Here is a 17782-nt window from a genome sequence, read left to right as displayed (position 1 = left end):
GATTACATGATCAAATCATGCCTCTTTTTTTAAATTTAGTGAGGGGATTTATATATTAAATGCTCGTCTTTAAATATCAGAAGGGCTTTGTATGGAATGTTTTTGGGGGACTTTTTAGGATAGTGTTACTCTTAAGGTCACAAACTTATATTTCAAGCTCCAATTCTGTCCATGTTGTGGAACATGTGGGTATCATGCAGAAGCTCCCTATTTCCAGTCCTGTTCACGTTGAACATTGGCAGCAGTTTCAGTAGAAGAGTTCGGTAAAGAGGGTGATGCTGACAGAGGATGAGGAGCATGTAGTTTGTTGGTTGCTATCAACTCTGAGTTACCCGTAAAATAAGCATTTACATGCCATCTGCAAATTATTTTTATGGTCGGGCGTGGCCTGAACTTTTTAAGCATACATTCCTGTCCCATTATTTAAAACATGTTTCGGAGTGATCGACTTGCTTTTCTGTCTTCTTTTTCTCTTAGTACATGCGTTTGCATTTGTGACTTTCTTAATGATTTGGGCCCTCTGCTCCTCCGTCATCAGCAAGTTTCTAACCTACATGTTCTAGAAGAACCTGGGATTTTTTCTTTGATTTTATAGCTATATTCATCAGAGACCAATTGAGTTATTCTAAGTGAATGTCATTTTAAAACACCTGTGTCTTTCATAATTAATGGAGGTCAGAGTTAAGTTTTATGGTGTCTCTCGATAAAATGAGTCATTTAGTTAATATGCTCATGATGGTGCAACCTTTCCTTTAATGCTGGCAGAATTTTATTACTTTACATGAAGACACAAATGAAATTCGTCTATTGAGGCCCACATTGTTCCCTGGGAGAAGATGTTGTTGTGCTTAGTGATTTGTTGCTAATAGGTCCCTGGAGATTGGGATGGAATGCAGGAATGAGTTATTCAGTCCTCCAGTCAATAAGAAATAAACTCCACTGGAGAGGAAGAACTTACTCGATGTCCAGTGGATGAAGGATGAATGGGCTTCAGAAATCTTCGTTTGCCCTACCAAAGTGAACGGTTTTGGGATTTGAATTATCCAGTCTGTTGGATCAATGCAGTTCTCCTAGATTATTGCTCCTCGAAGTATTATGGTTATTGCATTGGGATGTGCATCGGGAAAAGTTTGTTCCAAGGTGTTTGAAAGAAATGCGGGACCACACTGAGTAAGAAAATCTTACCCTTCTATTTATGAGAGCCGTAAAAACCAGCCTTTATAGCGCAGTAAACTTCTGCTTTGTACCTCTGTTGCTAGAGAGGGAACGGAAATAGGGAATAGTACCGCTGAACTGTACAGCTGATCCCCGCAAAGAATCTAATCTCCTCACTTGCGCCCTTCTGCCTGTGTCCCTGCAGGGTGGCCTTATCCCTCATTCCTGCCTATTTACATCCCCAGGTAGTATAAAGATTAATGAGACCCTTTAACCGCTTTGGGTTGCTCAGAGTACACCCTGTTGGAACGACTGACCGTCCGAGAAACATTTGGTTAGCATTCGCTGCTGGCAAGGGGCCAGACGCATTCCTGCTCAGCGTTGTGAAGGCTGGAAGCCTCTCCTGCAAACCTCATCTGTATTGTTCCCCTCCTCTCTGCTCTCACAATCGCAAGATAGAGTGCTCGCCTCTTCTGGAATGCCCTGGAGAGCAGCCGCTCGCTGAGAACATAGATCTTACTTTAGGCTGTGAGAGGTCCAACATCTGGGAATATCAACTTTTTATTTCTTTTAGAGGGTTTTCTTTCTTTTTCTAACCTTTTGCTTCGTAGGTCATTGACCCAAATGGTGATGGATCAAGCTGTCCTGGGAGAGTGCGGGCCCCTCGTGTTGCTCAGCTGGGTTGACTGGACTTGTCCCAACATCAGGAATGGACTCAGCTACACGTGGGACCCGAGGGGCTCAGGGAAGGGTTGTGAGAGCTGCGCCCTCTGCACTTATTGTCAGATTCTTGGGTTCCTGAGACACAATTAGAGAATTCCACTGAGTTTTATTTATATTTCGTCTTTTAAAATATGTTTCAAATTGTTGAAAATGATGATAAAGTAAATATTGAAGTATGTCACGTTGTATATTACTAATATGGAAAGATCCAGCAAGGCATTTAATTGCCTACTTAGATTTTGAATCTCTTATTGGAATGTACTAGGAACTTTTTCTCCAAAAGCAAATTAAGGGAACAAAACAAAATAGCTAACCATTCGACTTCAAAATAGGCCTTCGTGGGCTGGAGAGATAGCTTAGTGGGGAGGATGCTTGCCTTGCATGAGGCTGACCATGGTTCGAGTCCTTGGCAATGCATGCGATTCCCCAAGTAGTGCCAGGGGTCACTCTTGAGAGATCCAGGAGTAGCCCCTGAGCACCCCTGGGTGTGGCCCCCAAACCGAAGAGCAACATTTTATTTTGAGGCTGAATGAAAAAATGTGAAACTTCTCTCTCAAAATTTTCAAGTTTATGAACTGATTTGATAATTAAAAATAAATATTATACTTAAGTATTTTTGAATTAATTTTTCTAAAAAGAACTGTTTTACCTCCCACGTGATAGAGTTAGATTCAAAGACAACAGCAGTAGAACTCGAAGCTTGACTGACCCCGGTGATGGTTTGCAGGTTCTCTTGGCAGACTTGATGATTCTTCCCGCTCATGGTTGGAAACACGTAGTTTTCTTATCTCTGATTCCTTCTGCCATACTAGGGCTCTGACTCTTTCAAACCCTGGTCGGCAAACTCTCGGTTCATGCTTCTGAGCTTATCAAACCTTGAATCCATTCTGCAAGCTAGAGCACAGCAAGACTCAGAACATAGCTGAACTTAGAACTTGGATGTATTTCATTTCTCTGTCTGTCTGTCTGTCTATCTGTCTGTCTGTCTGTCTGTCTGTCTGTCTCTTTTTCTCTATCTCAGTTGTGGGGCCAAATCCAGCAGTGATCGGTGCTTATACCTGGCTTTGTACTCAGGGAATCACTCCAGACAGGAGATGGTTAGGGAACCATATGGGAAGCTGGAGAATCAAATCAGGGTTGACCGTATTCAAAGCAAGTGCTCTACCCACTGTACTACCTCTCTAGCCTCCTATATTTCATTTCTGAAGGAGGTAAATGTAGGTGGTATGTAAGACTGACTATATATAAAATCTTGTTCAGAATTAAATGCTTATGGCATTTTTCTATTGCATATAATCAAGAAAGGGCAACAACTAATTTTGATTTACTTTAGTCTCTCTTTCTCTCTCTCTCTTTCTCTCTCTCTCACACACACACACACTCACACACATGCACACATCTCTTTTCTCTTCACTTTTTCTTTCCAAGCTGAAATGTGTGTCTGGTAATCAGTAAAATACCTCAAAGTCCGAAGAAAACTGAGCCAGGTTTTAATAGGACAATAATTTGAAAGATGAACATCATGAATGTTTCATCCTTGTGCTTGTGAGTTTTAGAACTATATTGTTTGGGTGGATTAAAAATAAAAAGATTTTCTTTTTTGTATTTTGTAGAAACTACCTCTTCAGGCTCCAGCTTGAGGACTTGTCTCTGATTCAGGTAGGTGCATCTTACTTGTTCAAGCTTCGTTTCCCATCCCGATTATCTCACTGTTTGTGTGGGCAGCTGTTTGGAAAGCTGTCAATCAAGGCAGAACTGGGCTTCATTTCTCTGCAGGTCAGCTGTAGGACTCCCATTCTGTATGACTCATTATTGCTTTACTCCGCAATTAGTCTTTTTCTCCTCCTGGACCACCCACCCCTTTATGGGCTTCATCTCTATATACTCTGGCAGGTGAGAGATCGTTCGAAGGACGTTTCCTCAGTGTCAAAGCATGTCCTTTCCCCTGTGGTTAGAATAAGCATTGATTAGTTTGGTTCGTTCAGCTATCATAGTCTTCTAAAAATCTCCTCCCTGAGAAAAAGCAACCTTGTTCCCTCTTTGTCACTTATAATTAAGCATGTAGAAATAGACGATGAGTAAAGGGATGAAAACACACTCAGGGCTAAGATGAAGTGCCGTGAAGGGGTGTAAACCTTGCATATGTGAGGCCTCGCCACCTCCAGAAGATGAAAAAACAAAACAACCCAACCCTATAAATAGTCAAGTAAGATGCTGCCTCCCAACCTCAGCTTCTGTGGGAGTCGAGCAGACATTAGTGCTTGACTGAAATCCCGAGATCCCAGGGCTTGAATGAAATCCCGAGATCCTGGGCCTTGAATGAAATGCTGATTTTAATGCCAGACTGGATTAACCCCAGAAACTCACTTTCTCCCACCTTCGGTGGGTTAGACAGGCCTGCCCGGGTTCTCCTCGGCCCAGGAGGGCTGCTGTTATGAGCATCTTCTTCACCAAGCTTCTTCTTTTGCGATTTTTATACATTTTATTTTCCTGAAGTAGTTCACAATAGTTCATTACAGGTAATATTGAAACATTCATCCCACCAGCAAGCATCTTCCCACCACAATGAGGGAAGTGTGTGAAGGTTATTGTAATTCATTCTGGGGCCATTTAAGCCCATATATAGGAGAATACAAGCAAGTATGTTAAAAATCAAACAAACGTGTGCTAGTTTAGGTACATCAGTGGGCTAGAGTATAAGAGATCATGAAGCCTTGAATGTGGCCACGCACCCCAGGAAATACTGCTCTTCCGGGAGCTTTAGTTTTCATCTCTAGATCTTGGCCTTGAAGAAATTAGATGTTGCAGGGACAGTTTGTGGGTGTGACATCAAGCTCTTGGAAAACTGGGGAGCTGGATGCAAAGTATCATGCTAAGTGAAATGAGTCAGAAAGAGAGAGACAGACATAGAAAGACTGCACTCATCTGTGGAATATAGAATAATAGACTAGGAGACTAACACCCAAGAATAGTAGAAATAAGTACCAGGAGGTTGACTCCATGGCTTGGAGGCTGGTCTCTCATTCTGGGCAACTCAGAGAATGGAACACCAAGTAAAATGTGGTTGGAGGTCATGCTGGGGAAGGGTGATGCGTGCCGAATGTAGACTAGAGACTGAACACAATGGCCACTCAACACCTTTATTGCAAACCACAACACCTAATCAGAGAGAGAGAACAAAAGGGAAGACCCTGCCACAGTGGCAGGGTGGGGTGGAGGGAGATGGGACTGGGGTGGGTGGGAGGGATACTGGGTTTACTGGTGGTAGAGAATGGGCACTGGTGAAGGGATGGGTTCTCGAACTTTGTATGGTGGAAACATGAGCACAAAAATGTAAAAAATCTGTAACTGTACCCTCACAGTGACTCACTAATTAAAAATAAATAAATTATAAAAAAAAGAACTGAAAAAAAAATAAATAAAAGGTCCTTGAACTTTCAAAAAAAAAAAAAGAAAGAAAACTGGGGAGCTGGGTGGAGGAGGCCCAGTCCCGATCCAAGCAGGCTTGGAGATCTCAGCCACCAGACCCAAATACCCTCAACCGAGCTTCTTGGCCTCCCCAGAATGCAGGAAGCACTCCTGGGACTGTGTGCAGTTTGTTTAAAGCCCTTTAACCAGTTCTGTTGTCCTCTTCATTTTCATAACTTCGGAAGGTAATGCAGAGCAGTTTATCTGTAGTCTTCTCTTCATAATATTGGCATGTGTTAGTATTCAGGGAACTTTAGAGCTGAGGTTTATTGTTAGGTGTATTTGATATTCTCTTGAGTGTTAAGTCAACTCCGTGTACAAAGCTAATGCAGGTGGAAAGCCGGGTCTTTGAAGCTCCTTGCACTGCTTGTGATCGAGCCCCAGATGGCCCCGGTAGTGGGTTTCCTTGTCTGTGGAGTACCCCAAAGCACCACCCTCCTCTGTGTGCCGCTGAAATGAACCCATATCAGGCATGTGAGAGAGGCATAATAATTTTTCAGCAGGTGATTTCTAATTACCATATGCCAGCAAAGAAATGCTTCTTGCTTTATTATTTTGGGAGGGGAGTGGCCTTGCCAGAGGTTTTCCTGAATGTGGTGCTGCGGGGGGTACATTTGGTTGCAGTATGCTGAGGGTTGCATTGTGGACCGTTGCAGGGAATGGTGCTCATGGCTTCGAACCTGTCCAGTAGGTATAGAACCACTGACCGGCCCCCTCACCGTGCTCTGCTTTTGTTTAAAGAAGTTATGACAATAAGTTTTCCAGAGTGTTCCATCATTCTGGACCATTAACTATCTTTCTGCTGAAATTTAGTAAATAAAAATTCCTAAAAGCAGTGGATTGGTTGGTAGAATCATAAATACCTTAATAAGAAAACAGAATGACCAGTTTAGCCACAATACATTTGAAGACTTTAGTTTATATTTTTTAAATTGATTCGATTTTATTTTTAAATTTAATTTAATAAATACATATAGATCTTGGGGCCAGAGTGATGTTTTCTTGCATGTGACCAACCTGAGTTCAATCCCTGGCAATCTGTAGGATCCCCTGAGCCCCACCAGGAGTGACGCCTGAAAGCAGAGCCAGGAATAAGCTCCACTGGGTGTGGTCCAAACAACAACAACAACAACAATAAAAACGAGCCTGGGACCTTCCTTGCACACAAGCTGTATATTCAACCCACTCTAATTCTCATGGATAGGATTATCTGTCACACTGAGTGTGCTAAGATGGTGGATTGTGTCATTAGCCGTATTCCACCACATAATCATTGCAAATTTTGTGCCTTTTATTTTATTTTTTTTTTCTTCAGGAATGCTAGTTTCAACCATTATTGTGAAGTTTTGATAGTGATTATAAAATGTTTGGACTGGAACAAACAGACTGTGATGATAATGATGCATGTGGTGGTTATGCATGAAATATGTTATGGATGTGTAAGAAATACGTCTATGTGTTCATTGGATTCCTAATTTCTTAGCTGTCTTTGCTGAGATGATCTACAAGAAACTTTATCCCAGAAAAAGTCAACATTCTTCATACACACCACCTGATTTCTTAATTCTTCACTCTAAGGAAATCTAGGGCTATTTAGCAATTTTTAAAAGTGAGAACATGAGATTTTAAAACATTCCATAATCGAAGAATCTATGAGTGGATACTAACATAAAAATAAACGAATGCATAAATAAATTAAAGAAATGGACTATTCTTCTTTATTGTAAAATAAATAATATTTACTGGATGACTTAACTGGTAAAGTACAAGCTAGCAACTGTATACATGAAAAATTAATCCAGGAAAGAAAATCAGTGATTACTAAAATCATGCACAAGTGTTTGATGATGACCAACATGGGTATGTAATATCCAGATATTTACCTCGAACATTATTAATTACAAGAGGCACACTTGTCAGTGGGTTGTGAACAAAACTAGCGGGTTTAACCATAACCAAAAAGTCAAATGCTAGTTCCCAGGAATGGGACAAAAATACATACAAACATTCTGATTCAGTGCACTGGGAAGAACCCAGCTAGATTTGTATGACGTTCTAGCTAAAAGTCCTAACCTTTCTTATCTTAAGGAACATGGAGAGGGATTTTCCAAACTGGCTTTTGCTCTTCAACAAATGCTTTAAAGGCATAAAGCATCATGAAAAGCAGACAACTAGGAATGGACGCACCAATCTAACAGAGCCCTTGGTCCCAAGCATACCTTGGAACACAGAGACATTTATTCTTTTTGATCTATGTAGAGTCCGAAGACAGCAGCACTGTTCACAATTGCCAAAATCTGGAAACAACCCTAGTGCCCTAAAACAGATGACTGGTTGAAGAAACTTTGGTACATCTACACAATGGAATACTATGCAGCTCTTAGGAGAGATGAAGTCATGAAATTTGCTTATAAATGGATAGACATGGAGAGTATCATGCTAAGTGAAATGAGTCAGAAAGAGTGGGACAGTTATAGAAGAACTGCACTCATTTGTGGAGTATAGAATAACATCACATGAGGCTGACACTCAAGGACAGTAGACACAAGGGCCAGGAGGATTTCCCCATAGCTGGAAGCCTGCTTCATGAGCGGAGGGGAGAAGGCAGATGGAATAGAGAAGGGATCACTAAGAAAATGATGGCTGGAGGAACCAGTTTGGATGGGAGATGTGTGCCGAAAGTAGATAATGGAACAAACATGATGACCTCTCAGTGTCTGTGTTGTAAGCTATAATGCCCAAAAGTAGAGAGAGAGTATGGGGAATATTGTCTGCCATGGAGGCAGGGGGAGGGTGGGAAAGGGGGGGTATACTGGGATATTGGTAATGGGGAATGTGCACTGGTGGAGGGATGGGTGTTTGATCATTGTGAGATTGTAACCCAAACATGAAAGCTTGTAACTATCTCACAGTGATTCAACAAAATTTAAATTAGCCACGTGGAAGCCATGTTGCCTTAACTGCATTTATAAAACAGAAAAACATGCCAGGCGAGGCTGCATTTGATCCAACCCCCTCTGCCTGCTGGCAGAGACCCCCCCATCCTTTCCCGTGTCTGCTCACATTGCCGTGACCTCCAGGTTTCACGGCACACCGGCCTGCGTCACTGTTCCCAAGTTGCAGCAGGCTCTCAGTGGAAGCATCTGCCAGCCTGCCTTCTCTCTCAGACACTCCTCCTCCTCCTCCTCCTCCTCCTCCTCCTCCTCCTCCTCCTCCTCCTCCTCCTCCTCCTCCTCCTCCTCCTCCTCCTCCTCCTCCTCCTCCTCCTCCTCTTCTTCTTCTTCTTCTTCTTCTTCTTCTTCTTCTTCTTCTTCTTCTTCTTCTTCTTCTTCTTCTTCTTCTTCTTCTTCTTCCTCCCTCTTCCTCTTCCTCCACCCCCCTCCTCCTCCTCCTCCCATTTCCCACTAGAATTAACCTTATCCTGCTGTCCTCTTTCTGGGCCACACAAGGCTGTGCCCGGACTTACACATCTCTATGCCCAGGGATCTCTCCTGGCAGTGCTCGGGGAACCTCTGAGGTCCCCGGGTCTGAGGGCAACCACAGGTGGGGGGCACCTTACCCTCTGTGCCTCTGGGTGGCACTCCTGGGTCTGTCTCCTCCCTGAAGCCCTTCCTGGCATATGGTCTCCAGGTGGCCTGTCCCTGTGCCACTCTGATCGCGGTAGTTCTCTTTTCTTGTGTCTTGAGCAATGGACGAGGGCAGCGTTGCTTAGGTTGCCCTGCAGGTGGTCCTCTCAAGACAAACATCAGTGAGAGTTTAACTTCTTTTTCGGGTGGGGGTGTTGGTTTGAGTCATGCTTGGCGCTGGTCAGGGGTCGCGGAGGGCCCGGGTTTGGATTCCTGTCACTCTCTCTGGCCCTCACAGTGTTTGTGTTAGGTGCCCTCTCCCATTTATTGGTTCAGTTTATCCTAGATGAGGCACTGCACTTAGGGTGGTGTTGGCGTCTCTGATCTTGGTGAACACAGTTCGTCATCACCACCCACATGCCGCATCTCCCTGCGGCCCCCGGAGTTTATCCCTGCGATCCTTAGCGGTCCTTCCAGTCCAGGCAGGAGACTTGGTCGTTTATTCCCAGGTGGGGGAGGGGACCTGGGGCAGCTTCACGTGTGTCATTCCGGAGGAAGAAAGCCCCACAGTGAGGAAGGAGAAAGGGTGTCCTGAGACGTGTCGGGATGCTTCAGACAGCTCCTCAGCGCCCGCCCGCCCGCGTCTGACACCCCGGTGGCTGTCCTGACTCTGCCCTCTGACCCCAGCTCCCCGTGCTTCCCCGCTACTCCGTCACCCCAGTGCCTCGTCCTCACTCTGCTCTCCTCACTCTTCCCCCTCTGGCATGGGCAGTTGCACGCGCTCCCATTTCTCTTCCTTCTCAGTGCTCTCTTCTTCCTCCTGTTCCTCTCCTGCCGGTCCTGTTCTAGGCACACGAGGGAGAAGCCTGCCGCTGCACGGTGGGCCTCTGTCCCTTTCCACTGGGTGACGGCCTCGGGACCCTCAGGCTGCCACTCAGGTCCCGTGGCCAAGCAGCTGCAAGCTGCACCCGGCAGGGGGGACTCTGGGAAGGCGCCGTCTCCTGCTGCCCTGCGAGAGGCAGGGTGGGCCCAGGGGGGCCGGGTGAGCACCTGCACGGCTTAGTGGGAGGAGCCTTCGGGCAGATCCCCTGGAGCGGTGACGTGAGAGGCACGAGCTGGCCGTCTGCACTGATCCCTCTGGCAATGCCCTGGCTGCACCAAGGTCCGTGCCCGAGGCTGTGGGGGAGGTCGGGCTTGAGAGAGAGAGAAAACTCCTTGCTGCCCCCTCACCGAGGGCGCTGTGGCCCTCTGAGCAGTCAGGGCCCAGCAGTGGTGGGACACAGTTACTCTTTCCCCGGTGACATCGTCTGTTTAAAGTCTCCTGACAGCTCCAAGAGCACACACATACACACATGTGCACACACACATACACACATGTGCACACACACACTCTCATACATACTCACACACACTTTCACACACATACACTCTCACACACATACACTCACACACACTCACACACACATACACTCACACACATACACTCACAGACACTCTCACACACACATAATACACTCACTCACACTCACACACACTCACACACATACACTCTCACACATACACTCACACACACATACACTCTCACACACATACACTCACACATATACTCACACACAAATACACTCTCACACATTCACATTCACACACATACACTCACACACTCTCACACATACACTCTCACACACATACACTCATACATACACTCACACACAGTCACACACACTCACACATACTCTCATATACACGGACACACACTGTCACACACATATACTCTCTCTGTCACACCCACACTCACACACATAACTCACATATCTCTCAAAAACACACATTCACACACTCTCTCACATATACATACACACTCTCTCTCTCTCTCTCTCACACACACACACACACACACGGTATATGCTTCAGGGACTACAGTGCCTGTATTTGGAATTCTGTTCTGGTTTTTAAGCAGACCCTAGCTTCACATGCTCAATAAAAGACCAAGGGTTGCATTAAAAAACTATACTGAAATCTTGTGAATTATAGTTACCCAGATTGAGTGTCAAGTACCGTGTCCCAAGACTCATCCTCTCACCAGACTGCCTCCCTCTACGCCCCCGCCTGCCTCGGTGAGAGGCGCCTTTTCCTCTTTTCTCTCAGGCACTTTGGGTCATGATGTTATTGCTGACAGGGTGCCCTTTACGTCTTTCCAGCACCTAGTCCTGGAGGAGTGGCCACTTCCCTGTCGTTGTAGTGGTTCCTTCCCTGACCCACCCCTCCCCCGCCCCGGTGCTGAACTGCCTCCTGAGCACTGGCACTCCTGCCCGTCTTTCCTGTTGCCTTTGGGCTTTCACTATTCCTCGACTGTGTTTCTTTACTCCCAGCATCGGAGCAAGATCACTCTGTGTCTGTCCCTGTCCCTCTGACTCATTTCACTTGGCATGGTCCACTCAGCGTGCCAGTCTCTGTCCATGGATCAGCACATCGTATGGCTTCGTGTTTCCTTAAAGATGAAGTACTGGTGCATTGGAGTGTTGCAGTGCGCTCCAAAGCAGTATTCCAAAGTGGTATTCCAAATTGTAGTATTCCCAAGTAGCATCCCACAGCGGTATTCCACGGCACACATGCACCATAGCTCCTTTATCCACTTCCCTGTTCTCGAGCTTTGGGGCTGTTTGCAGAGTCTGTGCATCTGCAGCACATGGATATTGCTCCCGTGAACATGGTAGTGGAGTGGATTTTCTGCTGTGTGTGAGAATATTCCGGGAGAGGAATTGCTGGGCTGTCTGAAATTCAGTTCCTCGTTAATTGAGGAATGCCCATATTGTCATCCCCGAAGGCTGGTCCAGTTGATGTTCCCGCCAGCAGCGAAAAGGAGGAGAGTTGCTTTTAATTTAAGGGCATCAACCCTGTTTTCCATCAGTGGCTGGAGAATCAAATATTCATGTGATATCGTTTATAAGGCATTCTGCCGCTCGGAGGTGGTGATGAATTTCCTCCCGCTCACTGTGTGCTGAAGTCTAGCCCTGGCACACGCAGACCCAATCATTCCCTGCACGGTGATGGAGGAGGTGGCAACCCACCATTCTGGGGCGCCGTTCCCACCTCTTGTCATAATAACAGATTTTTCTGCTCAGCATCGCTTTCCTCTTGCCTTGAGCACAGCGGTTGTTTTACAAGAACAGAGCTTTCTAGAAACTGCAGAAGGTGGCTGGCCTTCAGGGTGACTGACAGCACCTGTCCCTGTGGGACGGCAGAGCTGGTGACCCATGGTGTACACACCTTGAGCTGCACCCGTTGGACAAAAGGTGCCGTGACCCACTTAACCTCGCGTGTTCATTCCCGCTCTTTGGAGAAATAGGCCCCGTCCTGGCTTTGTTACTGAGCCAGGGGGACTCCCGGTCTGCGTCCTGGCCCCGACAGTAGGAAGCTGGCTTTCCGTTCACCAGCTGCCCCTCGGAGATTTCTGAATGGAGAACCCCGGAATCTTCCATTGGCTGGCCCATCTGGGTGGAGGGCGTGCTGGGGAGTTGTGGTACCTTTGATTTTCCCTGTCTTTGTGCTTGTGGAATTGAGTGTGTAAACCAGTGTGTCTCAGTGGAGGAGGTATTTCCCAGGCCCCCAGCGGCTCTTGTCACAGTGGGAGGGGGACTGAGCCCATGGGCCAACGCAAACCTGCTGGTGGCCAAGACAGCACCTTCACATCTTTCAGAGAACGGGACATAAGGCAGAGATTCAGTGAACGCTGATGCTCAGCAATACACATCGGGGACCTGTATTGTTGAGAATGAACATGAGTTCCGTAAAAACAAAAAATATGTGTGTGAAAAATAAGAGTCATTTCTTGGCTCTTACTGGTGACAGAGCATTAGATGCCAGCTGGTCCGATTCTATATTTGTTGGAGAAGCTCCTTTACTGGGTCTGCAAATGTAAGACTACTTACATTACCTTGAATCATTAAGATCTTTGATGTATTTTGGGAATTTTCCCTTTTCAGATATCTTCCCATATTGAACCAGACATACGAATTCTGATCAGTTGCTTTTTTTTACAAAGTGGCTGAGCTGGGATTCTTGAGTTTCAATGGCCTCCTTCTATTCATATAGAGTTCAATTAAAAAATATGTTGAGTCCTTTTGTAATACCAATGCCTTCACTGATGGGTCATAACAGTAGGCTCTAAAGCACTCTGTTGGGATTTTTCTGTATAACTTAAAGTATGATACATTGATGAATAATTTAGAGCAAACGTTTGAAGAATGTGTTCGTGTCAACTCAACCTTAGAACCAAGTGGTGTGTTTATATTGGGTATGTTGTATACCCAGTATACTGGTTTCCATCATAGTACTCAAAAATCATGGTTCTGAACTGATTCTCTCTTTTTTAATCTAAATTCTCTGAAAATCATGGTTTTTCAAATAGGAAGGGTCCGTGATGTAAGAAGTTGTCAGTCTTAGCTACTGTTTCATGGTGCACATCAGTGCCGGCCCATTTGTGGTTGGCCGACCCTTGAGTAGAGCAAAGGATCCTGGTGCCACACAGCTCAGCCATTTTCCACAAATGACCCCGACTCCCACGCCAGGGGAGCTGGCCGCAGGCTGCACCAGAGTCTTGAGTTAAGACGCCTCATGCACTTTCTCTGCTAATCTCATTTCAGACGTGTCCCCTGTCTGGGCCATTGGTACAGTCCCAAATACACCAAGTCCTCAACTGGTGTTTCCTTTTTCTTTTTTTAATGAAAGAACTGTGATTTACAAAGATATTGACAGTTGCGTTTTAGGCATATACTGTTTCAAGACCAATCCCACCACCAGTATCACCTTCCCTCCGTCAAGTGTTCCCAGATTCCCTCCCACTCCTACCCCCATCCCGCACCCCCCTTCCCAGCCTGTCAACTTGACGGGCACATTAGAAAGGTTCAGTGGTTGCAGCTTAGATCTCACAATTTCTGTTTTGTTGAGTCTTGTATTTTGGGTCTGTGGCTGCACCACTCACTCATATTCCTGGTAGAGCTGAAGCCCTGATGCCTGCTCACCCATTATTTCCTCTTCTCCCCCTCCCTCCATTTGTATCTTTCCCTCTCTCTCCTCCTCTTCTCTAGCACTGGGATCAAGGATGATCTAGACATTTCCACAGTCTCGCTTTTCTATATTAGACTTATATACCACAGATGGACTGGAGCCATAGCACAGCGGGTAGGGCATTTGCCTTGCATGCGGCAGACCCGGGTTTGATTCCTCCATCCCTCTCAGAGAGCCCGGTAAGCTACCGAGAGTATTGCGCCCGCATGGCAGAGCCTGGCAAGCGACCCGTGGCATTTTTGATATGCCAAAAACAGTAAGAACAAGTCTCACAATGGAGACGTTACTGGTGCTCGCTCAAGCAAATCAATGAAGAATGGAATGACAGTGCTATAGTGCTACCACAGATAAGTGAGCTCATCCTGTGTGTGTCTCTCTTCTTCTGGCTTACTTCACTAAACATATCTTCCAGTTCTACCCAAGTAGCGGCAGATTGCATGATTTCATCATTTTTTTTTTGCAGCTGCATAGTATTCCATTGTGGATATCTGCCACCTCTTCATCATCCATTTATCTGTCATTGGGTACTGAGCTTGATTCCGTAACTTAGCTATTGTACTGAGTGCAGCAATAAGTAATTGTCTGCATATGTCCTTTGAGAGAGCACTAGTGGGGGTAGATGTCCAAAAGTGGTGTTGCTGGGGCACGTGGCAGTTCAATTCTGAATTTACCGAGAACTCTCCCTACTGTTTCCTACTAGGGTTATACCAGACAACATTCACACCAGCAGTGGGTTTCATTACATCTCTCCCAACACAGATTGTTCCTGCTGTTTCATATGTGGCTGAGATGGTATCTCAGTGTTGTCTTAATTTGGATTTCTCTAGTGACAAATGATTTGAGCATTTTTCCATGTGCCTGCTGGTCATCCACCTGTGAGAAATGTCTACTCATTTTCTCTCCCCATTTTTGATAGGGTTTTTGAATTTTTTGTTGTTGTTGATCTGTGTGAGTACATTGTATATCCTGGATTCCAAACCTTGATCTGATGTGTTGAATGCAAGTATTTTTCCCCATTCCGTTAGCTGCCTTTTAGTTTTAGCCCATGCTCCTTTTGCCCATTTGTTTATTTTTCATTGTGCTTCCATTGCCAGTGTTATCAGATCATTGAAGACACCTTCGAGGTCCAAATCTTGAAGTGTTCTCCCTGTTTTTCCCTCTGTGCTTTATGGTTTCTGGTTGGATCACAGGGTTTCTGATCCACTGTGAATTGACTTTTGTGTGACATATAAAATGTGGGCCCAGCTTTAATTTCTTTTATTTTTTTTTAGAAGTTTTATTGGATCACCATGAGATACAGTTACAAACTTACATGAGTGCATTTCAGTCAAACAATGCCCGAGCACCCGTCCCTTCACCAGTGCACACTTTCCACCACCATTGTTCCCAGTGTCCCACCCACATCCCCCACCCCACCCCACCCCCTGCCTCTGGGGCAGGTACCATCCTTCTTCCTCTCTCTCTCTAATTTTGGGCAACACAGATACTAGGAGGTCATCGTGTTTGGTCCTTGGCCTACTTTCAGCACACATTTCCTATCCTGGGCGATCCTTGCAGTCACCATTGACTTAGTGGTTCCCTCTCTGTCCCAACTGCCTTTTCCCCCAGCACGTGGGGCCGGCTTCCAAACCATGGTGTGGTCCTTCCGGCCCTTATCTCTACTGTCCTTAGGTGTTACTCTCATGTTGTGCTACTTTGTATCCCACAGATGAGTGCAGTCCTTCTATGTCTGTCCCTCTCTTCCTGACTGACTTCTCTCCAGCATTCGTTTCTTCCATGCAGCTAGCCAGCTTTCCCAGCACTATTTGCAACAGGTGTCCCATGAATGACTGAGTGAAGGTCATCGGGTGTAGCAGCATGATCCTTTGCTTCCTGTGTTGAGTTTTTCACAGTGTTTGGGCGATTGTTTATTGGGCTCCAGTAAACTGTGACTCATGGGCCGGGAACCTGGGTAGTGTGACCATTCACCCCCAGATTTTAGTTTCTTCTGTGCACTCCTGTGTTGAAAGTTCTCTGTGAGGACCTCATTGCCTCTGCCCTTCCTCAAACACACTCACTGTCCTTTTCCTGCAAGTCCCTGGGGAATTTAGACCTGCTGAAATGTAGTTCTAGAGCCAAGGATTCAGATGGTAGTTTCTCAGAGCATTCGTCCCCGGGGGGGGGGAGGGGTTCCTTGTTAGGGACAGGCGTTTCTGCTTTCACTGGCTGGACACAGAGTCACACACATCTTGCTCCTCACTCTCCCCCACCCCCCGGCATCTGTCCTGTGCTGCTACCCGAGAGACTGGGATTCAACCAGTGTCTCCCGGCAAATCCAGCATGGAAGACTGAGCAGGAGATATATGGTTCCTCCCTGTCAGGAAATGGCTCTCAACACTCCTGCTTAATTCCGGTGGCCACACTCAGCCACATGAGACTGCCACCAATGGTCTAGGGCGGGCTGGGAAGAATAGTTGGTTTAAGTCCCCAGGAAGAAGCAGAAAACTCTGTTGTTCGGGTGTTGGCCAGCAAGAGCATTTTCCTCCCGGAGAGAACCGGGCCGCACCAGCGGAGCCACAGCGATCCACTGCGCCATCCCCGGCTCCGGCTCATTCTTAGCCAATTTAATTTTCTCTGATACACAAACAGATTTATTCACGCCTCTCACATTTCTGTAAATAACAAAGCGGGGATACTTTGAACAAACCACTTAACCTCTTTGGACCTCAATTTCCTCCATGGCGCGTGTTGGAGAGGCGGGTCTCGGAAGACTGGAGTGGATTATCCCCGCGCAGTTCCTCTGGTGCTGAAATTGGAACATTGCTCCATCCTTCCCCCCTTCCCCATCATGGCTTAAAGGTCTCTGGAGCCCAGCATCTTGAAGGAAAACTTCCTGTGAAGTTGGAAATGTGGTGTTCGGTTTATTTGATGGAATTCAGTGACCTAATATGTCGTGAGCATGACGGCAGCAGCATGGAGAGACGGCACATGGTGACAAGTAGCTGCCGTCCCTCTGCCCCCACTCCTCCTCTTGTCCCCCACCTCACTGTTGCCTTAAACATCACAGAAATGTGTGTGTCCTTTCCAGCATTTTGTAGAAGAGGAGTCAGAGCTTGGAGAGTTTAGCACGGTCCCCTTCCTGGAATGTGCCGGACTTTGGGTTTGAACTTGGGTGCTTGAACCCAGAGGACAGTGCAACTGATGTCGGGGGGCCCCTCGGGTGGCTCATATGAAGTGGGGAGGAGAAAGACAGTCACTTTTTTCAGTTTGCCACCACAGTCTCGCAGAAAGGAGTTTCAGGAGGAGAAGAGCATTGAAGTTGCACAGTGTTTTATTTGGAGGTTTTGAAGGGAAGGAGGGAGAGAGAGTGGGAGAGAGCGGAGAGTAACATGCTCAAGAGAGAATCCGGGCTTCTCCGAGGGCAGAGAGAGCCCCTACACGCATCCCAGCGTTAGACACGGAAGCGTGAAACTCCACAGCTCCAGAGGGGAGATGTGGGCGATGCATGTGCTCAGGCACCGCATGTGCTCGGCCACGTGGGCACAAGCAGCACATGGGCTCGGGCAGCATATGCGCACCCTTCCTTTATTCAAGGTGGCTTGTATAGAGTATCTTCTCAGGATGTTCTGGAATGTTCTGAAGTCTTCTCTGGGCTGAATCACTAAAGTTAATCGGATTAAGGGAGAGGTCAGAGGGTATTCGAGGAATTTCCTTCATGAGGAGGGGTCCAGTCTCCTCAGCTCTGCTGATGGTCTTACCAGGTATTGTTTCTGTATCCACAGGGTAGATTAATGATAGAACTTTCCTTCCTAGAAATCTTGTTG

At 46.3% G+C, this 17782-nt stretch overlaps 1 protein-coding gene across 1 annotated transcript in view; it reads left to right on the top strand.

The window, feature by feature from the left end:
• Window positions 1-17782, top strand: part of SEMA5A (semaphorin 5A) — a 446471-nt gene that overhangs the window by 220514 nt on the left and 208175 nt on the right. Inside the window, exon 5 of the mRNA XM_055132169.1 lies at window positions 3492-3537. Within this exon, the coding sequence (XP_054988144.1) occupies window positions 3492-3537 (46 nt within the window). The remainder of the gene's footprint in view (window positions 1-3491; window positions 3538-17782) is intronic.

This window comes from Sorex araneus, chromosome 1, assembly GCF_027595985.1.
Source record: "Sorex araneus isolate mSorAra2 chromosome 1, mSorAra2.pri, whole genome shotgun sequence".
Lineage (NCBI taxonomy): Eukaryota > Metazoa > Chordata > Mammalia > Eulipotyphla > Soricidae > Sorex > Sorex araneus.
This window is presented reverse-complemented; position numbering and strand designations above follow the sequence as displayed.